General features: G+C 32.9%; 1 protein-coding gene across 1 annotated transcript in view; it reads left to right on the plus strand.

Moving 5' to 3' along the window:
- The window catches only part of LOC306865053 (sodium channel protein type 2 subunit alpha-like), a 166897-nt gene that overhangs the window by 97544 nt on the left and 43070 nt on the right, over positions 1–26283 (plus strand). Inside the window, exons 15-17 of the mRNA XM_079409403.1 lie at positions 4230–4403; positions 5647–6003; positions 25172–25615. Coding sequence (XP_079265529.1) covers positions 4230–4403; positions 5647–6003; positions 25172–25615 — 975 coding nt within the window. The remainder of the gene's footprint in view (positions 1–4229; positions 4404–5646; positions 6004–25171; positions 25616–26283) is intronic.

Below are 26283 nucleotides of genomic sequence, written 5' to 3' on the forward strand. Positions count from 1 at the left end.
ATTTGAGTGACTTCTCTTATATTCCCTAAAAATAAATGTAAAATCTCATGCTCAAAGAGTAGAATCTGTTGTTTTAGTATTTATGTAATATTATAGTATTTATTAATATTTTGAATTACTTTTCGATTTTCAGTTTTAATTTTAATTTTTGTTAATTTTTGTGATTTTGTCCCATTTAAGTTTGTTAAAACATTAAATAAATTAAATATATATATTTTTTTTTAATATTTCTATTTTGCTTTATTTTTATTTCAACATAACTATTTTAGGTAGTTGTCAAGGCATAATTTCACATTTTTCTTCTAATATTTATATTTTATTTTATTTCAGCTTTATTTCACTTTGAGTTAACAATAATAATGAACAGAATGAAGATCCATATTGTCTGCAGTGTCAAGACCCTGACTGCTGAATTTAATATTTCATTTTAGTTTTGTTGTGCTTTTTCTATTTTTGTATATCTTTCATTTATTATTTTTTAAATTTCAATTTTAGTATTTTTAGTACTTTGAACATATTTAATTTCAAATAGTTCAGAATTCTAAATTTTTTGTCTATATTTACATTTTATTTTATTCCAGAATTATTTAAATTAATAGTTTCAGTTAACAATCACAAGTAGAATTAAAATCTATATTGCTTGCTAAATTTAAAATTTTATTTTGTTGTGTGCTTTTGTCATTTTTAGTAGCATTTGTTTTTTATATATTTTTATTTAGATTTTATTTATCAGTTTTAGAACTTTTAGAACTTTAAATGATTTATTTCAGTTAGTTGCCAAGGCAATGGGAATGTGAATGTGTGTTTGAGAGCTGGTGCCTCATGCATCTGATCAGTCTGTTATGATCATCATCATCATCATCATCATCACTGATAGCAAATCATTCACTGAGAGGAGTTTGGAAAAATATCACATGAGAAGAAATAAGAAATTATATTTTACACAAAGAAAATGAAGCCTAGATAACTATTAAGCGCCCAAAATGCTTTAGTAAAATTCAGTTATTTAGTAAAAATTTTTTTTTTTTTTAGATTATTTAAATTTATATGTAATTGCACTACATCAGTATTTATTGTGCAGTTTAATTTAAATAAAATGTTGGAATTTAAATGTAAATCTAAAAAAATATTACATAAAAGATTAAATATAATAATTATTACAGTAAAGAGAAGCTAATGAGAATTACAATTCAGAAATGAGAATTATAAATTAAGCAATAATAATAAATTACCCATTCATATAATAAATAATAAATTCATTACTTTTATTTTGTTATTTATAATAAATTAAAGTTTTTGTTGCACTACTACATTATAGTAGTATTTATTTTGTTGTTTAATTAAAAATAATTACATTCAAAAATTTAAAACATTCCAAATTTATTTGAATTTGAATTTAATGAGAGTCACAGTGTGTTTAATTAACTTGAAAATAATTTTTTTTATTTATTTACATTTTTATTTTAATGTGTTTTTAATGTCTAACGTTATTTCATTTGATAAATAATAACATTATTATAATATTCATTAAAGTATTTTTTTATTTCTTATTAAACTTTTTATGATTACTATTTTTTCTTTCTTTCTGTGAAGCACTTTAAATGACCACTGTGTATGAAATGTGCTACATAAATTAACTTGCCTACTTATTTATGTATTCGTTCATATATATAGTCATTCATTCATTGATGCATTTATTTATTTTTTGGTGGGCTGAACTGTGAGCTGAGCGTGTTTCCACGAGCTTGACCCTCACAGAGGCCGTGGATGTTCCTCCAGATCTGGGTTTATTGTTGAGATTAAAGCAGTAATTAGGGGCTCTGCTCATCTCCACAGGCCGTGTTTCTCTCAGATGTTGGACTGACTCCTCTGTGTCACGTATCGCAGTCACATCCAAACGCTCGGCTCCCAGAAACAAGAAACAGAGCAGCTGTAGAAAACATGACCAAACCGCCCTCACATGCCCCGCCCCTTCCCCCTTTGCTTTTTAAAATATTTTGCATAATTTAATTTTGCTTTCAGCTGCTGCCAATTATTGCATAGTACTCTGCAGAACATAAAAATTAAGTAGAAAATTAAATTGAAAGAAAAAAAAATTAGCAGGTCATATCTGTTTCATAGTTTCAGTTAACAATAAAAATGAGCAGATTAAAAATCCATTTTATTTGCTAAATTTAATATTTAATTTTTTTGTGTTTTTCTTATGTGCTTTTGTTTTAGTAGCTTTTTCTATTTTTTATTTAACTTTAATTGATTTTTATTTCAGTTTTAGAAATTTTATTTCAGTTATTCAGCATTTTCCAGTTTTTTTCTTCTGTATTTTTAATTTATTTCATTTCAAATAACAATAACAACTCTGAGTAGAATAAATATACTTAAAATTAGTGCTGTCAAAATTAGCGCGTTAACGCAGGTGATTAATTTTTTCAGTTTAACGCGTTAAAAATATTTAACGGCGTTAACACAGGGGCGGGGCTAGTGTTGGCCACCCTACTCACAACTGCTGCCTCTGTCTCTTTTTTCTTGCTAATTTAGTCACAGAACGTCTTTACGAGCATTTCAAATAGGAGGTGTTTCAGACGCGTGCTTCAACTTCACTTCAGCGTCAGGCGTGAGTCAAAGGAGTGCGGAAACTGTACTGTACTGAACAAAGGCGCTGCCGCACGCTGTAGCCTTTATCATTTCATATCAAAGCGCGAAAGAAACGATGTGCATGCAATGTCGTGGTCAGTTAAGTCATGAAGGTGATTAAAACTGCCTTAAAACTGTGCTTGCGTGAAATATATGAGTCACATTTAAGAACATGTCTCTGAAATGGTTTTCAAAACTGTCCTGCACTTTCTCACTCATCTAACACACTCGTCAGATCATTAATAGAGACTTTAAGACCTGAAGTGGGTCAGAAAATGTAAAGTGAGTTGAGAGAAAACACGATGCGTGTCAGATCCGCCTCGGCAGCTCTTAAAGAAAAAGCAGCCAAAATAACCTATTAACCCAGCTGCTGTGATGTCTGTTCATCAAAGAACAACAAAAAAAAAAAAAGGAAATCAATAACTTTATAGCTTTAAGGACTCATCTGTATTTAATTTAGAATTTAGTGTTTGATAACTTTATTCAATTTCTGTATATTTCCTACTTGCTGAAGGGCATAGGTAGCTAAATATGACATTGGTTATACTGTGTTTATGAGAAAATTGTTTAAAGTTCACTTAAATTAGAAGTTATTTTTATTAAAGTCTAATAAATATTAAAATTGATGGCTCTCAATTATACTGTAATGTTGAATGGCAATAGTCAATGGTTAAATATTAGGGAAAAAAATATTATTTTATAGAGACATCAATATTGGTGTCAGTGATACTGGCCTTCATTCATTAAAAAGATGCCATTAATCAAATATTAAAAATATACCGTCTTTATGTTGTTTCTACATTAATTTGAAGATTAAATGTGAAATTATTGCAATATAAAAGTAGATTTAAAAAGTTTAATGTTAGGTGGGATTAATCGCGATTAATTTCAGGAAAAAATTGTGATTAATTAGTTAATTTTTTTAATCGATTGACAGCACTACTTAAAATATATTTAAAAAATATATTTTGTATAAAGAAAATGGAACTTGCTTGACTATTAAGCACTCAAAATGCTTTTTTAAATTTATTATTTAAATGTAATATTACTTAAATATATTTGTAAATTTCAAATCCTATGAAGAATATCACACACAACATTTACCATGTTTTTCAAACAAGTCTCAATCTGTAAAAACTAATGTAAATATATTGATTTATATATTGACGTATATATTTATTTATATATTTATTTATACAGCGGTGGCCAAAATAATTAGAACACTAGTTAGCAGCTAAAAATGGTTTGAAGTCAGTTATTTCTATCTTTTGCTGTAGTGTGTGTCAGTAGGAAATATCAGTTTACATTCATTTTGCCATTAATTGTAATAATCCAGTGAGATTTTTGTGCTCCACACAGAGATCTGATCTGATCTGATCATCATCCATTCACATGCATATATTTATTTATACATTCTTTACACAATATGTATATATTTCTTTACATAATGTACATAAAAATAAGATTCTTGCATCTCAAACAGTTTGATTGGATTTGATTGCCCGGGGATTGCATTGAAATTGATATTTAGTGCAAGTCCCTTTGGATAAAAGCATCTGTCAGATGCATGAAAGTGAATCAGCTGCTGTTCTTCTCAGGTGTTCACAGGCATCTTCACCGCTGAGATGGTTCTGAAGATCATCGCTCTGGACCCGTATTATTACTTTCAGCAGGGCTGGAACATCTTTGACAGTCTGATCGTGAGCCTGAGTCTCATGGAGCTGGGTTTGTCCAACGTGGAGGGTCTGTCCGTCCTGCGCTCCTTCAGACTGGTAAAACACGCTCCAGATTCACTCAGCTCGTGCTCATTTGCATCTGTATTTGTATTTTTTTATAATTCTTAAAAAGCCCTTAATCCCGGCTGACAAAAGTATATTCCAAGAACATCTTTCTAACTTTCTTATTAAGTTATGAAAATGTTATTTCTGAACATTTAAAGCGTCCAATTTTAGTTTCAGAAATGTTTGTTCTTGGTTATGGAAATGTCAAGGGAACATTCTGTTGTATCATTTTCAAACATTATGGGATTGTTACTTTTGAATGTTCTGAAACATTTAAAAAATGTTAATATGAATGTCCAAATGAAACATTAATTTACTTCTTTAAAAGCTTATATATTGATCTATTTATATACATTTATTTATTTATATACAATGCTTCTTTAAAAGCTTTTATGCATTTATTTATTTACATTTTGAATACTTCTTAAACGCTTATATATTTATTTGTTTATGTATATATATATATATATATATATATATATATATATATATATATATATATATATATATATATATATATATATATATATATATAATGCTTCTTTAAAAGCTTTATTTATTCATTTATTTGTATATATTTTAAATACTTCTATAAAGGATGCTTTATTTATTTATAAATTTTGACTACTTTAAAAGCTTATTTATATGTTTATTTATATACAGTGCTTATTTAAAAGTTTGCTTATTTAAAAGTTTCATTACATTTTGAATACTTCTTTAAAAACTTGCTGTAATTATTTATTTACATTTTGAATACTTCTTTAAAATTATTTATTTATTTATATACAATGCTTCTTTAAAAGTTTTAAAAGCCTTAAAAGTGCGTATTATTTATTTATTTGTATACATTTAAAATACTTCTTTAAAAACTTACATTATTTACATTTTTAATGCTTCTTTAAAATTAATTAATTAATTTATTTAGTTATCTATTTATTTATTTATTTGTTTATTTACTCATTTACAATGCTTCTTTAAAAGTTTTTATGTATTTATATTAATTTTGAATACTTCTTTTTGACATTTGACTGCTTTGGTTATTTTTTTAACAAAATAATATTTTATCAAAAACCATGTGATGGAAACTACTTTTTTTTTTAATCTCAGCATAATGCAATTAGGTAATATCAGGCCTTTTTTGCAACTCGGCAGAATTTTCAAGATGCATTGCTTTGTTATGAGCGTTTTATATTGAATATCATTGAAAACAGCTCTTCTTCTTCTTCTCCTTCAGCTGCGAGTCTTCAAGCTGGCGAAGTCGTGGCCGACGCTGAACACGCTCATAAAGATCATTGGGAACTCGGTGGGTGCTCTGGGGAACCTGACGCTGGTTCTGGCCATCATCGTCTTCATCTTCGCTGTGGTCGGCATGCAGCTGTTCGGGAAGAACTACGAGTCGTGCGTCTGCAAGATCTCCAAGGACTGTACGCTGCCGCGCTGGCACATGAAGGACTTCTTCCACTCGTTCCTCATCGTGTTCCGGGTTTTGTGCGGAGAGTGGATCGAGACCATGTGGGACTGTATGGAGGTGGCAGGCCAGCCGCTCTGCATCCTGGTCTTCATGCTGGTGATGGTCATCGGGAACCTCGTGGTGAGTGCTGGAGCTCTTTTTACTCTCACTGGCTTCATGCTGCGGCTCAAAGTGAGCTGAATCTTGTGAGGCTTTTGAGGTGTTTCTTTGATGTCATTGCATCTCAAAGCAGCTTAAAATTTTTAAGTGAAAGAATCTGAAGATTTGAAGAAGTTATATAAAAATTATTGGTTAAAAACTAGTAATTTAGAGGTTAATAAAATAAAACAAGCATATATGTGTGTATATATATATATATATATATATATATATTAGAATCAGAATCAGAATTAGCTTTATTGCCATGTATGTTTGCACATACGAGGAATTTGTTTAGGGACAGTATTTGGATTTTTAATTTGATCTTTTTATTTTATGTGATTTCTTTTAATTTAATTTTATTTGTTAAAATAACACTACACACATGCATATATATATATAATCAGTGTTATTTTAGTATCATTGAGAGACTGTTATGGTTTTATTTTAATATTTTGAATTTTATTTTATTTTTATCATTTTTGCTTCATGTAAATATTAGTTAAAAATATTAGCAATTTTGTTGTGTTTTTATCATTTTTGTAATTTTGTTGTGTGTTTTTGTTATTTTAATTAGTTTTTTGTTGCTTTATAATTCCATGAAGTGTTTTATTCATTTTTAATTCAGTTTTAGTTTGAGTTATTATAGTTAAACAAGTTAAACTAAATAAAAATGAAAATACATTGCAATTTGCAAAATGCAATTTTTTTTCAATTAACATTTATTTTATTTCAAGTAATTTTTGTATGTTATATATATATAATATATAATTTTTATATAAATTATACATTAAGAATTTTATTCTAAAATTAGATTTTGTATCATATATAAAATTATATATAAAAATTATTAAGATTTTTATATATAATTTTAAAAATGTTATCAGAATGAAATGATGTAAGGTTAATTTTTGACCTGTGATCAGATGTTTTGTTTGTGTGAATGGAGCAGCGCATGAGCGTTAGGGAAAGCATGCTGGCAGGATGTAATCGCGTGTTTGTATTGGCTGTTTAAAGTGTCTCTGAACGCTCATGTCAGACATGTTTCATAAAGCACCGCTGCTGATGCGTTATTATTGCTGAGGGTCATATTTACACCGTCTCTAATTAACTCAGACCGCTTACATCATGAACTCTGTTTGAAACTCGTCCGCGTTGTTCAAAATGATGCGAAAAACAAATGGATGAGTAATTAAAATTATTTATTTTGATTTGGATGCGTACTCATATGATTAATGGGTCATTACTGTGCATGCGTTTATTGAAAGACCTGTGATACATTTGTTATTTAGTGAACGGTTTTCATGTGAACTAATTGCACCTGGAGCATCTGGAGTGAATTGTTTGGCTCAGTGGCTCATGGGTAATTGATCTTAATTTTTTGTTAGGTCCCCCAATGTGAGATTGAACCTGTAGTGTTTGTGCATGTGTTTAAAGCTGAAATGTGATTTTAGCGCCACTAGTGGCACTGAATGGAATTGCAAAAACAATGATTGTCTCCGAACAGGTTTCCAGCATTCAAATGTTTGAGCTCGGTGACTTTACAATGCATTTATTTATTTACAAATTCAGTAAAAATGTGATATATTTTATAATTTAAAATAGCTGTGTTCTGTGTGAATATCTGTTAAAATGTAATTTATTGCTGTGATCAAAACTGGATTTTCAGTATCATTACTCCAGTCTACAGTTTCACATCATCCTTCGGAAATCATTCTAATATGCTTCTTAAGAAGCATTTTTATTATAATCAATGTTAAAAACAGTTAATATTTTTGTGGAAACTGTGATGCATTTTATTTTTCAGGATTCTTTAATGAATCGAAAAATTAAAAGAAAATAATTTATTTAAAATAGAAGTATTTTGTAACATTATAAATGTATTTCCTGTCATTTGTGATCAGTTTAATGCATATTTGCTGAAAAACAGAACTAAACCCCCACAAACGTTTGAATAGTAGTGTAATTTTTCTGTTAAAATCCCACAGAAAATGCAAGTATCAACCCTGAGCTCAGTTGCAAACGCAAATCCTGTGAGACTTCTCCATCTAGACATTTACATTTATGCATTTAGCAGACGCTTTTATCCAAAGCGACTTGCATTGCATTCAAGTTACAGTTTTTACATTTTATCAGCCTGTAGACGGTGTGCACACTGTAAAATAAGTGTTCATTGCATCTAGGCCTGTTTAGAAGATATTAATATTGCATAAGTGAGGGTTTGGTGCAGATGGAAGCAGTTTCACTGGAGCGATTAACACATGCAAATGTGAGACGCCACGTGTCTGTCGGTGCGAGGGCTTTTCCGTCCTCGGTGTCGGACTAATGATTGTGCCGCTGCCGGTCGGAAAGGATCATCTCTGCTGCACTGACGAGCATTTCAGAAAGGCTGCGGATGCGTGGCGTCGCTCGAATATTGCCACCCGATCTTTCCTGCATGATTTCATTTGCATACAGCAGTTAAAGGTCAAATAGTTGTACCTTTGTTACACCATTGATATTTTTAGATCATTCTGACTGGTCACTTAGAGACTGTGGAAGAATTTACAAGGGCCGGAGGGCGTGATGCATAGTATGTTGGGTAATGCGTTTTAAATTTGTACACAATGCATTTGAATTGCAAACGCTCTGGTGGTTGATTTGTTTTGAGCGTTGAACTCAAGATGCACGTGGATTTTTCAGTCTGAGATCCAAATATAGTGAGCTGCCTACCTAGGTAGTATTTTAAGGCATCAAACATCAGTATTTTAAGATGTTTGTGTCTTTTCTTGCAAAGGCAACAATCCCAGAATGCATTGCGGCACGCTTAGTGAAAATAATCCATGTGCACTGGTGGACGAGAGAAATGCAGAATATATCCTTTAAATACATTTAATTCTGAGCAGTGTTGATAAAATCATGTTATTAACTGAAATGTCTCCATCTGTGTCTCTGTCCTTCATGACAGGTATTATTTACTTTACTTCCCTCATTTGTTGTGATTTATCATATAATAATAATAATAAATAAACAAGAATTTATCATTATACTTTGCAGTGCTTTGAACTGATTCATGTTGAATTTTAATTAATCTGGAAAAGAGGATTATTATTACTGTAATATTAATGTATTATTAATAAAAATTAGATTATTTTAAATGGGAATTTTGGGTGAAATTTTCACATAAATAATGTCAAAATAATAAAAAAGGCTTACTTTTATTAATGCAAAATGTAATTTCTTACCTTACAATTTATTTCATTCCAAAAAAATATTTATATAGATATAAAAAAAATCAAAAATGGACATTTATGCATTATTTGTGTGTGCTGTGTGTTTTGTGCTGCTTAAATCATCACATTATCTTATTGTTTTGCAAAATGTTATAACCAAACTCTATTTTATTTTATTTTTAACTAAAGTCAATTATAATTGAGTTTTTATTTAAATAAATTATAATTTAATAATCATTTTTAATTAATAATTAATTAAGGCATCTGAATAAGATTATTTTTAACATCACATTATATTAAATGATAATTTTTTTGAGAATTTTGGGGGGAAATTTTCATGCAGATAATGACAAAATAATAATAATAAAAGGCTTACTTTTCCTTAATTTCTTACTTTTGTTTTGGCATGAAATACGACCTGGACATTTCTTTACGAGGTTTTAAAAGCTATTAAATCACACTGGTTTTATAGTGTGCCGGTTGCATGTGTTTGTTCTGGGATTTGAAATGCCATCATACCATCTGTCTTAGCTGTTGTAATGTGAGAGAGCCTCTAAACCCCTCATAAATCTTCATTTGTACATGAATGAACAGCCAAAAGATCAAACATGGCTGAACTGCTCCTGTAGTGCGTTAAATGTTTATTCACGCTGTATTATTCAAGCATTTATGTCATTAAACGTTGTCTGAAGTGCGTTTGATGTGAATAGCAGGCATCACGAGACGCTATGTTCGGGAATTACAGCCAGACGATGTGAGCGAGCTGCTGTTTGTGTTTGTAGGTCATTGGGTGGAAGTGTGCAGGTGAGACGCAGAGAGATCTCAGAGAACAGAAACTGCTGATGCTGGGCTGGTTTGTAAAAGCTCAGGTGAATAGATCAGGGCAGCCTATTCTTAGCATGTGTGTGTGTGTGTGTGTGTGTGTGTGTGTGTGTGTGTGTGTGTGGAGTCCTTCATCACTCCAGATGGATATGGACACGCTGGGATCGATGCACCTGTGTGGATAATCAGAATTATTCAAAGAGCTGAAATTGATGTTATCAGATCTGGGTTGTGTTGACAAATCCATAACTCTGATCCAAAACCCGCCGAGCTGCTGCGCTGTCCTGAGCCTCACGAGTGACTGATGAAGAGCACACTACTGAGGGAACAACACCAGAGTCATGACCCACAATTGAGTTCAGTAGAGTTTAATGTTTGTTTGTTGCAGTGCAATGCTATAATAATCATAACACAAATATTGAATAATATGACCAGTAGAATGCACACTATGCATTAAATTGATCAAAAGTGACAGTAAAGACATTTATAATGTTTCAAAAGATTTATATTTTAATTAAATGCTTTTCTTTTGAACTCTCTGTTCATCTGTGTCACGGTTTCCACAAAAATACTGAGCAGCACAACTGTGTTCAACATTGATAATAATCAGAAATGTTTGTTGAGCAGTAAATCAGTATATTATTATGATTTCTGAAGATCATGTGACACTGAAGACTGGAGTAATGATGCTGGAAATACAGCTGCGCATCACAGAAATACATTACAGTTTGCAATATATTACAATAGGAAACAGTTATTTTATATTGTAATAATATTTCACAATTTTTGCTGTATTTGTAATCAAATAAATGTAGCCTTGGTGAGCAGAAGGGACTTCTTTCAAATAAGTTTATTAAATATATTTTAGTATAACTGAGATACTATTATAGTTTTTGCTAATATTTAGAATTTTTAATTTATCATTTTTGTTGTCATTTTAATTTTAAACTTAAATTTTACAAAATGTTTGTATTTTCGTTTTTACATCAACTACATGAAAATGAGAATTTAGCATTTATTTTATTTCAAGTAATGAAAATGTTTTACAGTTTAGTTTGAGTTAAATATAATAACCCTGGCCTCTGTATTGACTTGCATTTTTGTTCTGTTTCCACTTTTCATTAATGATTTTAAAGAATTACTGAATATTAGATTTTTAAATTCATTGAAACTGATTCTTTTTTGGACTTCCCAGCCTGGGAAGCAACAAATATAAAATAACAAAACTCCCAATTTCTGCATGTCAGTCTCACCCACGACTGTGATATTTAGTGCTGATCGTAACGGCTCCCGCAGCTCTTCTTATTCTTATATGTCATTCTTTAGACTGAAGCTCAGTGAGTGTTTGAGAAACGTTATATCTGAGAGTTTACGTTCTGTCTGTCTCAGTGAGCGGCCAGCGTTTGCTCTGAGCGTCCGTCAGCATCATCCTGCCCTTTTAGGGAGAAAACGCTTGTTCTCATGAGCCGCCTGTGATTGTCACCTCCTGATAGTGTGTGTAACAGGATCTAGGGTTTCAGCTCTCTTCAGCTGTGTGTGTGTGTGTGTGTGTGTGTGTGTCCACAGTTTGGATGCCATTTAAACATCTCACAGGTGTAAAGGGGGATTCTGGGTCGGGCTTTTTGTTTGGAAATGGAAGATGGAAGAGTAACATTATGTTTACATGTAGACATGGACAACTTTTTGTTCAGAGATTTTAATGCCATGCTTTATGTCCTAAATTTATTTTTTTTTTTTTTCATTTATTTATTGGTATTTTTCTCTTTGCATGACTGCACCTTTATTTGTGTTTACTATCAAAAACATCCATAATCAAATTAATTTATAAAACAAACTATTTAGTTAATCTTTTACAATTTAATCAAATGAAAATATAATCATTAAAAATGTAAAATATAATAATAGTTCCTTTTACTTATTTATTTTTAAAATGTTTTTGCAAGTTTACTTTTTAAATTAAGACATGGATGAAAATTTGTGTGATTTTCTTTAAAAAATCATGTTTTAATAAATATTAGTAGTAGTAGTAGTACTTTAAATAATACATTTTCCTTTGCGATAGTAATATATTTCTGTCATAATTTCTTCAAGTTAGATCAAACTTTTATTTTGGCGGGTTGTAGTGAAGACCTGGAGTTTATGTGTTTTTAAATAAATTCTATTATTATTATTATTACTTTGAGAAGTATATTTTATTGTGCAGTAGTAATATATAGTATTTCTGTTACAATTTCTTCAAATTAAACCAAACGTTTATTTTGACGGGTTGTGGTGAAGTGATGATCCTGAAGTTATTGTGTGTATATGATTATATGATGATAGTTTTTATGAAATGGTGAAATGCTAATACAGTGACTCTCTTAAAAGTTATTATTAATTGTATGACTTTTATTCACTTTGAAGATAGTTTTGCTGCTGACATGATGTACATTTTTTTACATTAATTCATTTAGCAGACACTAAAATCACAATAAATCACAGTAAATCACAATCAGTTTATCATAACAATGCAGAAAAATGCAGAACAGGAGAGAAAGAGAGAACAGTCATAGTAAAGTGTCTTTGTTTGTGGTTAATACAGGCTAACACTGTTAGCTAAAAAAAGAAGTTGTTAGGTGCTGTTTCACATTCACAAACAAAAGACCAAAAACTCTTAGATAGGAAGAATCTTTGCTTTGCTTTGATTGTTATGGCTGCTGTAACATCTGCCAAAAGCACAGCTGATTCACTTAGACAAACAGCAAGTGTCTGCGGGGTCAAAGGTCATTCGCTGAACATCTGTTACTGTAGATTGGAGCTAATCGACTCCAACAACTAGACGGACAACTGGGAGGAAATCTTTGGGGAATCAGAGTCGAGACAGAATATTTAGTGTACTATAATTTTGTTTACGTTTACTTATTTTTATTTAGATTGAAGAATTTTGGACTCGTTCAGTTTAATTTCCAGATTTATTGCAGTAAAGTAATTAAAAAAAGAGATTGTTGAGAAGTCATGATCAGAATAAGACAGAATAAGTGAGATTACATTAATTTATTGCTAGACTATTCAAAAGTTTGAGTTCAGTGAGATTTTTTAAATGTTTTGACTGAGTCTCTTCTGCTCACCAAGGCTGCATTTATTTGATTAAAAATACATGAAAAATATGATATATTATTACAATTTAAGATAACTGTTTTCTACATGAATATGTGTTAAAGTGTAATTTATTTCTGTGATCTGCAGCTGTATTTCCAGCATCATTACTCCAGTCTTCAGTGTCACATGATCTTCAGAAATCATACTAATATACTGATTTACTGCTCAACAAACATTTCTGATTATTATCCATGTTGAAAACAGTTGTGCTGCTCAATAATTTTGTGGAAACCGTGATGCATTTTATTTATTCAGTATCCACAGATGAATAGAAAGTTCAAAAGAGCAGCATTTTTTTTAAAATATAAATCTGTTGTCACATTATAAATGTTACTTTTGATTTTTAATGCAATTTTTGATTTTTAAGGATGCAATTTAATGCATCCTTGCTGAATGAAAGTATTAATACATGCAATATAAGTCAGGTTTGTGTATTGTGTGGAGCCTTTGACTGATGGACACATTTGCCACCTGTTGTTTAGTCAGAGGTAGCGTATGATAATGCCGCTCAGCAGTCTGAGGTAAGGCTGTATTTTTAGGCCATGGTCGGTGTGTCGGGTCAGTGTGGGAGCTCTTTTGTGTTTCTCATCGAGGCATGTGAGACATGCAGCACCTCAGATACCTGCAGAACAAGCTCACGGATCCTCTTCATCACACGACGAGTCCTTCTCTCTGTGTGTATTTTAAGTGTGTGTAAGTGGGCAGGTGTAGCGGCGAGAAAAACCCAGCTCATAATCCTCGCTTAGATGCGTCACCTTCCCAGCTAATGAAGCGTAACTCGGAAACAGCGTCCTGAGGGAATGCGGACTTCATCTAAAACACACACGGGATTTGCCCTGTGACCACAATCATATATCATGGAGACGTTATATAACATCATCAAAAATTTCTGCTCACTGTTTGTGATGATCCAGCGACTTCAGTTCATTAAAAATTAAATCCATTTGATCTCGATGGATTCACTTCATCTCGGTTGTTTGTTTAGGTCCTTTTTTTTGAAGCGTTGCTAAGGTGTTCTTGGAGGTTTCTACAGTAGGTGGTTGCTAGGGTGTTCTGGGCTGTTGCTAAGAGGTTCCTAAGGTGTTCTGTGAGGTTTCTACAGTGGGTAGTTGCTTGGGTGTACTGAGTGGTTGCTAGGAGGTTGCTAAGGTGTTCTGGAAAGCTTCTACAGTAGGTGGTTGCTAGTATGTTTTGGATAGTTGCTGGGTGGTTGCAAACACTGTGTCTACACTGGATGCGACACTATAGAACTCATTATAAACAGTGATGCTGTCTACACTGGCTGCGGCATGACGTTCTATTCTATTTATCTATTTAAATTTCAAATGATTTTCAACGGTCGCTTTGTCGCATCCAGTGTAGACAGACTTTAGCTGTTGCGGTGCGACACGACACAACAACTGTCACGTCCAGTGTAGACACGGTGTAAGGTGTTTTTGGAGGTTTTCCACAGTAGGCAGTTGATAGGGTGTTCTGAGTGGTTGCTAGGAGGTTGCTAAGGTGTTCTGGGAGGTTTCTACAGTAGGTGATTGATTAGGTGTTCTGAGTGCTTGCTAGGGGGTTGCTTAGGTGTTTGTTGTTGTTGCTAGGATGTTGCTAAGGTCTTCTGTATAGTTTTTAGGTGGCTTGTCTGCAGCACAAATGCTGTAAGATGACACACACAACTTTAATGCTTACAGTAATACTAGAGGTCATTAACTCTCCATTTGAGCAATCATAGCAGTGACGTTTGCTTAGCAACCCACAGAAACGGTCATTTATCTGGCAGATTGTGCTGTGCTGGTATTTTATCAGAAGCTCCTCCTGTGTTGAAACTCAATGGCGTCATTAGCTTTCATGGGCTCTTAATGTTTTCTGGAGTGCATTATTTCATTAGCGAGGCCTCAAGTGGCTCTAAAGAGTGTTATTGCTCCGACTGTATGGAGCTCCAGATAAACCGGAGGAGCATCAATCACGAGGCTCCGCCCTCCATTATAACAGGCTCAGATGCAGCAGCGAGAGGAACGTGTTCTTGAGGGCCACTTCAGGGTTCCAGAGCCACACCGCTGCGACTTACTGCTAATGAATGTAAATGATTGGTGCTCTTAATTGGAGGGGAGGTCTTCATGAAGACTAAATTAGAAGAGAGAGAAAAAATGATGAAAGGAGGCAGTGTTGATAGAGGCAGTTCTGCAATGCTCATCTGTTTGATTATGTGTGAGATGTATCTGCTGCAGTTCTCATGAACAGTTCTTTGGAATCAAATTTATTTCTTTATTTACTTACTGTTCACTTATCTATACATTCATCTATCTGTCGTTCAATATATCATATCTATCGATCTATTCATCTGTACTTCTGTCATTCTATCCATCCATTCTTCTGTATCTATCCATTCATCCATCCGTCTCTCTGTCTGTCCATCACCACTTCATTTAAAACACATTGAATCATCCTCCATGTCCTCAGGTCAAATATTTCACCATATTAAGGCAAAAGCTTTAAAGCCTCTTCAGTCTGAACTCTAATTGTAGCAGATTCTTCCAGAAACGCTTGAGTCACAATTCCATGAATTCAAATAACCTGTTTTTTTCAGGATAATTGCAGGATGAGTCAGCGCAGGTGATGGGAAGTGTGTGTGTGTGTGAGTGTGTTAGGCCTCCTGCTGCTCTCACACACCTCCTCCTCATCCTCAGGTGAGCTCCACCTGCCACATCAGAACCACAACAAACCGGCACGGCTTCCTCTGCCCTTTAAACCTGACGGCACTCGCCATGCTTAACCGCGTCCAGAGAGCACAGCTTATTATTTTCTTGGCCTGAGGTGCTGGGAATGAATGTTAGCGTCTTTGCAGTCACATGTACAGTTTGTGTTTTAGAAATGCAACATGAAAAAATGCATTGAAGTAGCAGAATTAGTCCAACAGCCACATCAATGAGCCCACAAACTGGCTGATTAGGTAAATGTGCCGGGCTCAGGTGGAATCCACTCATTATTTTCAGCGTGAAACGGGATCAAATGCATCACGCTTGTTTTTGTAACCCCTCTGAACCGGACGTGAAGCCCCTGGATGGTGCTGTGGATTCAAGGCCAGCTGATAGAGCGTCTCATCTCACATATTGAAATGCCACGCTGGTGGCCGAGCTGTGATTTATTCCTCTGTGGGTCCTTGGCTTTCCTGCAGAGAGGGCAACCCTCATTGTGTGAGGAGAATACGAGCATACTGCAGTTTATTGTGGCTCGGGTGAGGTGGGGAGAAAAGGGCTGGGACTTTAGTGAGCGATGATAAAACTGATGCAAATATCCAACAGATTTACATCGAATATCATTTACCCTCGGATTCACAAACAAGGCTTACTGTAAGTCTAGTCCCAGACTAAAATGCATGTTTTAGCTGTCTCAACTGAAAATAACTTGCACTGACAGATCGTAAAATATGTCAGTCCCATTGTTTTGTCTCAAGATGCACACCAGTAACATTTATTTCTAAAGCATTTTTATAAAAGCTGCTTAAATATCCTAATTTAACTAACGCCTAGTCCTGGCTCTTTCTGTGAAACCGGGCCACAGTGACTTGAGGGTGCAAGGTTATTATCGTTTATGAAAATTAAAATATAAAATGAAAAACTTGAAACTAAAAAAACAACAATTATTAACTAAAATAAGTCAACGTTCAAGCACTAAAATCAAAAATATATATAAAACCTAAAATAAAAATAAATTAAACCTTTTTTTTTATATTATAAAAATTACAAAAAACACAAAGCTAAATTATTTTAACCCTAACTAAAATGAAAAATGAAAATATACAAATAAAACCTAATTCAAAATATTCTGTAAATAATATTAAAATAAGACTGGAGCTTATGACCAGTGTCGTCCTCCTGTAGCTTCTCTGAAATGACACCCGGTAACCTCCTAAAATCTCTGAATCTCTCTGGATCCAGCTCTCATGCTGTTTCTGTCACAACAGATACTGTGACCCAAATCAAAGGCTGACATTTAACAAATGCTTTTTTTATTTTTTTATTCTGATATTAAGCTGAGTTTGTCTTCTGCCTGCTTCAGTTTACTTTTCCTGTCATGCAGCGGTATTTATTTATTTATTCATTCATTTTATTGTTATTATTTATTTAGAACTTTTTCCCTCTTATTTATTTATTTAAGTTCAAAACTGATTGCTTTGCTTTTCATAGAAAACCTCATAGAGTTTCTCAAATATATTTAACCTTAAAATCACAAAATTATTGAGAAATATTTCAGTGAGATTCTTGGCTTTTATAGCTTTTCCTGTTTCAGTTTACTTCTCTTGTCATGCAACTCTATATATATTGATGTGGGGAAAACTGAAAAAAAAGTAATATCTATCTATCTGTCTATCTCTCTCTCTCTCTCTCTCTCTATATATATATATATATATATATATATATATACACTAATAATAATTAATATACTTCAAAATCTAATATATTTCTGTGATGCAGCGCTGTATTTTCAGCATCATTTCTCCAGTCTTCAGTGTCACATGATCTTCAGAAATCATGCTAATATGCTGATTTATTATGAGTGTTGAAGCTGTTGTGCTGCTTCATATTGTTTTTTGGAACGTGATACTTTTTTCTTTGATTCTTTGATGAATACAAAGTTAAAAAGAGCAGCATTTGTTCAAAATGGAAATCATTTCTAACAATGCAAGTATTTACTATGACTTTTTATTCATTCAACACATCCCTCCTGAATAAAAGTATTAAAAAAAAAAAAGAAACTGTAAGAAAAAATGTCCTGACCCCAAACCTTTGAATAGCATTGTATATTGTAACACAAAATTTATTTTGTAAATAAATGCTGTTCTTTTTCACTTTTTATTAATCAGAGAATTAATATATATATATATATATATATATATATATATATATATATATATATATATATATACAGTAATTGACTCATACTGTGGATTTGGTTCAGTATCACTTGCTCTACTGTAATGTTCCCTCTTTCGTATGATATCTGACTGTACGAGAGTTTGAAGTTCATTTGTCCAGGCCGTGTGAAGCTCCAGTATTGACCAGCGCTGTGTGAGTTCACTGGACTCGGAGCTGGAAGCTTTGATTTTACAGTAGTTAAAATAACACATTGATCTTTGGCCTTGCTTTCAGTGGGATTCTGGGTCACCTGCATCACGGCGGGTTTCTCGCTCGTCACGGTCCACAGGCCTGCTTTCTGACACCAGATCTGTGACTGCGAATCACTAAACACAAACTTCCTGATCAATGAAACAGCCATCTGACATCACAACACAACAGCGCTGCTTAAAAATACAAGCGAAGGACCAAAACATGGTGCTTCTCTTCAGCTAGTGACCCAATAACACACTTCTGTTTCCCAGAGAGCTCTCAAATGGGTTATAAGTTTCAACTTTGTCTCAAAAATGCATTGAGAAATATTTGAGTTCATACTGAGACCTGATTTGATTGCAGACTTTGGTTTCATTAGAGTAATCAACTTTGTCTCAGATTTTGGTTTAGAGCTCTCAATTGTGTCTCAGAAATTTGAGAAATATTTGCGTTCATATTGAGTTCTGACCCGATTGCAGGCTTTGAGTTCTCAGCTTTGTCTCATACATTTGATGAGTTAATATTTAGACTTGACAGGATTGTAGGCTTTGTTTTTTTTAAGTTCTCAAAAATGTACAGAAGTTCATAATGAGATCTGGTTTGATTGCAGACTTCGTTTTTTGTTTAAAAACTGTAATGAGGAATATTTGAGTTCATATTGAGATTTGACTCGATTTCAACCCTTTTATTGTGTTCTTTGTCTCAAAGTTCTGAGAAATATTTGTGTTCATACTGAGATATTTGACTTGATTTCAGACTTTCTCATGTTTGTCTCAAATATTTATTCAGAAGTATTTGAGTTCATATTGAGATATGACTTGCTAGTTTTCAAATATGTTTTTCTAAGTTTCGACTTTTTTCTCAATGGGAGAAATCAAACAGTATGAGTCAGTTAGTGACTAAATTTAATGTGAAGAGTTCATAATGAGGTCTCTGACCTTTGAATGCAGGCTTTGAGCACAGTTTGAGACACTCTCTCTATAAAACCTCTAAGAGACACACATCTTAGACACAATCTCCATTTAACCTCATTGATGGAGAAACCATTGAGACATCCCAGAAATCTCCTTCAGGGTGTTTTACTCCTGATCTAACGTAAGTAGATGATGCTGGTCCGTGTCCTGAGACATTAACCACTCAAGCGTCCCTGCGCTGCTGGATCTAACGGCCCAAAATAGCTGCTTCTGTCCATAACATCAGTGTTTTTTACAGACGGATCTTTTAAATAGTTCTAGATGAATAATTTTCTGATATTCTGGCCAAGAATCGTCCACTTAAACATGAAGAGACTGTTTGACTGACATCTAAGTGACCAACACAGTTTTGTTTTCATTTAGAGCTGGATTTATCTGAAATGGGTGGTAACAAAAAATAGACTAGCTTGGGGAAAAAATAGATAATGCTATAAATTATTGTAAAGAAAACGAATGCAGAAAATATGTCTGTCCAAAAGTAATAAGTACTGATTATGTGGTAATAGTTAACAGTAAGCTAAATAAAATAATAATAATAATAATAAAAACAGTTTCATTTCAAAACATTACTAAAAGCACATAATTTTATCTTAGTTAATTGTACTTATGCTTATTTTTAATTATACTTATAATTATAATTAATTATACTTGTAATTATACTTATTTTTAAATCAAATGTTGTATCTGTTTGTTAGTTAAGGGTCATTATAGTTAACTAAAACTACACTGAAACTAAAACAAAACAAACTAAAGTAAATAAACATTAACTGAAATAAAATAAAATATTTTAAAAGCTTAAACTTAATTTATTTCAGCAGCATTTCTCAGTTTAACTTGATATAGTAAAATTACTAAAACTGAAATAAATTTAATAAAACATATATTACTAATAATAATGGCAAAAACACACAACAAAATTACTAAAACCTTTGCTCAAATTAAAATTAAAATGAAAAAAAAATGCAGTAATAATTTTAAAAACTATATTGGTACAGTATCTCAGTGATACTGTAATAACACTGGAACTAACATGAACAAATAATTAAAAAATGTTTTATTAACTAAGATGTTAGTTCATGTTGGCTCGTGCATTAAAACGAATGTTAACATGAGACTGTCTGTGAGACGTAACTCATGAAAAACAAAGATGGAGATTCTCTGAAAGGTCACCTCTCCTGTGACCTCTGGGCTTCAGCGCCAAACGTAATTATTGAAAAGTCAGCAAGAGGCTTACGAATAATTTACAGTTTACAGTCTTATCAAGGGAACTTAACACTGTCTTGGAAACTGTGATCCACAGAGGAAATGTAACCGGAGCAGCGGGTCACCTATTAGCAGGCCTAGTGCGTATTTGTGACGTCTAACTGAGACAGAGCCACACTGACTTCAGCAGAAAATCACAGACACGCTTCGGCTCTGTGTTCTGTGAGCTTTATGGCTTCATCTTTGTAGCTAATCAATACTGTAATTGTTTTATATTGTATATTTGTTTGAATGCACTTCAAGCACACATTTAAAGACTTTACTGTGTAATTTATCGATTAATATTAAGCATAATGCGGCTAAAAATAACAGCACTTGTGCAAATAAATGTCAACAAATGCACACGGTTCAAAAGCTTGAGGTCAGCAAGAAATTTTAAAGAAATAAACACTTCTATTCAGCAAGGATGCATTAGTGTTATTTAATATTTACTATTATAGTTTTCATCAGGGTTATAACTTACTTTATTTCAGCTAGTTACTAGTAGTAGTCAAAATTGTATATAGACTATATGGGGGAAAAAAAAAAAAAAAGAAAAATTACAAAAACACGAGAAATATTTCTAAAACTTTCATTAATTTCTAAAACGAAATTAATAATAAATAAATAATTTAAAATATTAGTAAAAAGTGATACTAAAATAACTTTGAAATAATTTTTAATTCATTTTATTTTTGTATTTTCTGTTTTCATTTTAATTATTTTAGTTTTAATTCATTTTATTTCAGTTTTAGTTTTAGTCTGTGTAGTACATTAAGTTAAACCAATTGAAAATTATAAATATTGGCTTTTATTTATTTATTTATTTACTTACTATAACCCTGGCATTAAATTGATTAAAAGTGACACTAATAAACAGTAAATGCTGTTTTTTTTAACTGTTCATCTACGAATCTTGAAAAATAGTTTCCACAACTGTGTTCAACATTGATAATAATCAGAAATGTTTGTTGAGCAGTAAATCAGTATATTATTATGATTTCTGAAGATCATGTGACACTGAAGACTGCAGTAATGATGCTGAAAATACAGCTGCGCATCACAGAAATAAATTACAGTTTAACTGATATTCACATAGAAAACAGCTGTTTTAAATTAGAATAATATTTCACATTTTTATTGCATTTTTGATCAAATAAACGCAGCCTTGGTGAGCAGAAGAGATCTTACTGTTCCCAAACCTCCAGATTACAGTATTTTATGAGTGCGGTGACAGATGCGTGTCTGTAAACACAGCCAGAGGGAAGGTGATCTGATCTCGCTCTAAACTAACTAGTTTTCTAATCCAAACATCACTGTTATAGTCATGCATAAATGCTGTATTTCAGTGTGAAGCACAATGTGCATTGAGTACAAAATCAGTGCCGGTGAGTTTTGCAGTCAAACCCCACGCAATCTCTGCAAGCATCTACAGCAGCAATTTAGGAATATGTCATGTTTACAAGAGCTGATGTTAATTTAGTCTCTAATTAACCTTTGAGCAGCGCAGCCCGCCGTCGCTCTCATATTTGTGACTCTGAAGTGAGGTTTGCACCAGGGCAACAGTGGCAGCAGCAGCTCTCAGGAACAATGCCACACCGTGTGATTGAACATGTGACCCCCACAGCTCGCCTTTGTGCAGGTGACCGAAACAATGTGCTGCTATGGCAACAGTTTTGGCCCGCAGACAGCCGACAGGGCAGCTGCATGCACCCAATCAGACTCTCTCTCATGTGCATTTGTGTTTTCACATGGGGATGTTGTTATATTTTGTTTGTATGACATTGTGATTTAGTTATCAGTCGTGGGTTTTAGTTTACTTACAGTAGCTCAACTCTTGGTACTGCAAATGTAAAGAATCTCTCTGGATGGGTTTAGCATTTTATTTCATGCATTCAAAATACTGGACATTTACATTACATTGAAGATACACATTTGTTTTATTTCATGCATTCAAATACGAGACATTTATGTTATTTCTGCAGTGTATGACTTCTTTGATAACATTTTTATTTTATTTTATACATTCAGATTTACAGTATTTCTTACTGAAGATAGATTTATCATTTTTATTTAATGCATTTAAATGCTAGACTTTTATATTATTTCTTACATTGCATTGGAGATATAATTCTTTGATTGTGTTTAATGCATTTAAATATTCGACTTTTATATTATTTTTTGCTTTGCTTTAAAAAAGATCTATGTTTCTTATATTGCATTAAATATATAATTTTTATTAATGCATTCAAATACTTTTTTGATTTGTTTGTATTATTTCTTATAATTCATTGAAGATATACTTTAAGCTCTAAAATATTTTATTTGGTAGAAATTGCTTTTTATGAAAACAAAATATTTTTTAAATCACAGATTGGTGATTGGTAATAAAAATATAAACCAAGAGGAATGTTCTGCTATTGGAATTATGGAATTAATTTTTTTATTATTTTATATTATAAGATTTTATTTAATTACATGAATACATTGAAAGTTAGCAGATATGTCATTATTTGTCCTTATTTGCTTAAATAAGACACAACAAAGTTGGAAATAAGATAAAAAAAGGTAAAAATTAAGATTTAGTAAAAAAAAATTTTTTTTTTGCTAAAATCATATTTCTTTGCCATTTCTATTTATGAACAAACCAGGGTCCTCATGATGTTGCATAACCTGCATATACTGTAAAATATGTGTGTGTGTATGTGTGTGCGCGAGTGTGTATGAGTGTGTGTGTGTGTGTGTGTTTGAGCTCTCTCTGTGTGTGTGTGTGTGTGTGTGTGTGTGCTTGTGTTTTGCTTCAAAATGGCACAGAGTGTTAATGTTATTAGCTTGACATTTCTGTGAAATCTGTGTTTTGTAAGCGCTGTTTTGTGAGGCGTCTCGCACGTGTAATTGGACTGTCCTCAGGGAAGGGGATTCCGAGCGTCAGAATTTTAATAATTTTGATTGGCTTCTTTCATTCATGAACTGCAGCCGAACAATTATTGGCAGGAAATTGCAGCTGCTCACGACGCTAGAGTTGATTATCAGAGTGTGTGCTGGCGGCGCACATCTAATCAAACACACACACACACACACACAGTCCATTGAGCGAGGCCTGCCGACCCCCTCGGAGTGTGTAGGTGGTAGATGTGACATTTAAAACCAGTTCCACATCTCACCTGCTGTTCACAGGCCCCACAGTGACAAAACCGCCCCGTGTTACAGAACATGAGACCTTTACACAAGAACCGCAGCCTGACTCAGACGGATCTGCAATACGACGCTTATTCTGAGCAGCTATAGAGCTCGACTGCCTACACGCAGAATCAAATCATGCTGCGGCGCCTTGAGGACTAGTTAGGTGACTGTCATCGTCCACACCTGTATGTGGCTCTTTCTGCTGCGCCGCACAAAACATCTGATGCCTTTCACTTTCATAGCGTGAAGGTGTGCGCTGACACGATGCTGTCAGACTCATGAAAGCAGCACAAAAGCATCACAGATGATCGTTTATAGAAGATTAGTGCATGAGTTTTGTGGAGAATGACGGCCTCTGCTTACGGTAAACATTCATTGCACTGTAAGAGGTCAAATACTTATTAAAATGCAAATCAATTTATAACTTTTTGTTGTTGTTGTTATTCTGTCTCTCTCTGTTCAAATAAACCTACCATTAAAATTATAGATAGATCATTTCTTTGTCAGTGGGCAAACGTACAAAATCAGCAGGGGATGAAATCATTTTTTCCCCACTGTTAACTAAAAATATGGATTTAATTTGTTTCTTTGACAGATGTCATTTTTACTTAAGAACCATGTTCCCACTGAATGAGATCATTTCTGGACCTGGAAAAGTCATGAAAAGTGTAGAGCATTCAGTTATTAGAATTACAGAATTAGTTTTTTATTATTGTTTTATTTATTATTTTAATAAATTGCCAGTTCTTGTTTCAGTAAATAAAAAGTTAATTTAACATTAATTAAAAATAACACAAAACAAGGTTGAAAATCAAGATTTAGTGAGCTAAAATAGTAGTTATGTTAATTTGTTTACATACATGCATGTGTTTGTATTTATAATAAATATACACAGTATACACATATATTATGTAAACAAAAACTTTTATTTTGGATGCGATTAATCATTTGACAGCACTAATATAAATATATATATATATTATATATAAAGAGGTAAAAAAAAAAAACGAATGACAAAAAATGAAATATATATATTTTGCCCACTGACAATATAATATATATATATATTAGTCATAAATGTTTTATTTTATTTAAAAACATTTTTTAACCTTTTCATGTTTTATATAGTAGAAATGGCTATTGCTGTCATAAACTAGGAAAGTCATGGAAATTCACTGGTAGTCAAAAGTCTAAATCATGAAGAACAGTCAGTCGTTGGAATGATCAAATTAAATTATAATTGTTGGATTTAAGTGTTTTAATATATTTACATTTTTAGTTTCTGAAATATTTGAAAATGAGCAGCTTTATCATTATAGCAGAAGCTTTCTCGTGAATCAGAAACATCTTCAAAAAGCTTGAGAAATGCTGGTTTGGAGCTTATAAAAGCTGCTGGTTTGAGTCAAACTACAGGTGGATTTGCAGAGATTGAGTGTGTTCTTTATAGCAGCTCTTCTCTGAGTGCTGTGCTTCTTCTCCTCAGGTCTTGAACCTCTTCTTGGCGTTGCTCCTGAGCTCCTTCAGCGCAGACAACCTCTCGGCTCCGGACGAGGACGGCGAAATGAACAACCTGCAGATCGCCATCGCTCGCATCCAGCGCGGGATGCTGTGGCTGCGGCAGGCGCTCTGCGACTTCTTCAATGGGAACTTCAAGCAGCGCCGGCAGAAGGCCAAGGAGGCCAAAGCCATGCTGAAGCTGAAGAGACTGAGCCAGCAGACGCACTGGGCCGAGGGCAACGGCACGGCCGTCATCGAGCGTGCCACGGAGGACGACAGCTACATGACCAACCCCAACCTCACCATCAGCGTCCCCATCGCACCTGGAGAGTCCGACCTGGAGTTCCCCGAGGAAGAGGAGGAGGAGGAGGAAGATGAGGCCAGCGAGAGCGAAGAGGAGGAGGAGGAGGAGCAAGTGGAGACCAAACCGGTGAGTGAAAGAAACTCCTGCACACTAACCAGGGCTATTATAGTTCACTAAACCTGAAACCACAAGAAAACATACTCAAAAACTCAAACTTATTTCAGATAATAGCAGAGGAAACATTTCATTTAGGTGTACTTTATGTACTAAAATAACTTAAACTGGAATAAAAAAATATATATATAATTATATAAAAATTATATAGACATGTTTACAATGTCACAGAATTACTGAAATCAAAATGAAAACAGAAAATAAAAAGTATTGATCGAAACTATAATAGTATATCAATAATAATATAACACATTTTGAAATATAGCATGATTTGGGAGCAGTGCTATATTAATATTATTTACATGCACAGCGAAACAGTTATTATTTTCATAACTTTATTTTAATGTTACATTGATTTTATTTTATTTTTAGTAATTTTTTTGTGCTTTTGTCACTTTCGTCAAGCTAAATAGTTAATTTTTATATTTTTACTTTTCATGTTTATTTAAATTTTTAGTATTCTTGTTTTTAGTCATTTTTAGCTAATTTTCACGTTAATTTTTGTCAAGCTAAACAGTTTTTATATTTTCCCTTTTCATGTTTATTTTATTCTAATTTTGTAGCAATTTTATTTTTAGTAATAATTTGAGTAATTTTTAGTAGTTGTTCACTTTAATTTT

This window comes from Barbus barbus (genome assembly GCF_936440315.1).
Source record: "Barbus barbus genome assembly, chromosome: 46".
NCBI classification, from domain to species: Eukaryota; Metazoa; Chordata; class Actinopteri; order Cypriniformes; family Cyprinidae; genus Barbus; species Barbus barbus.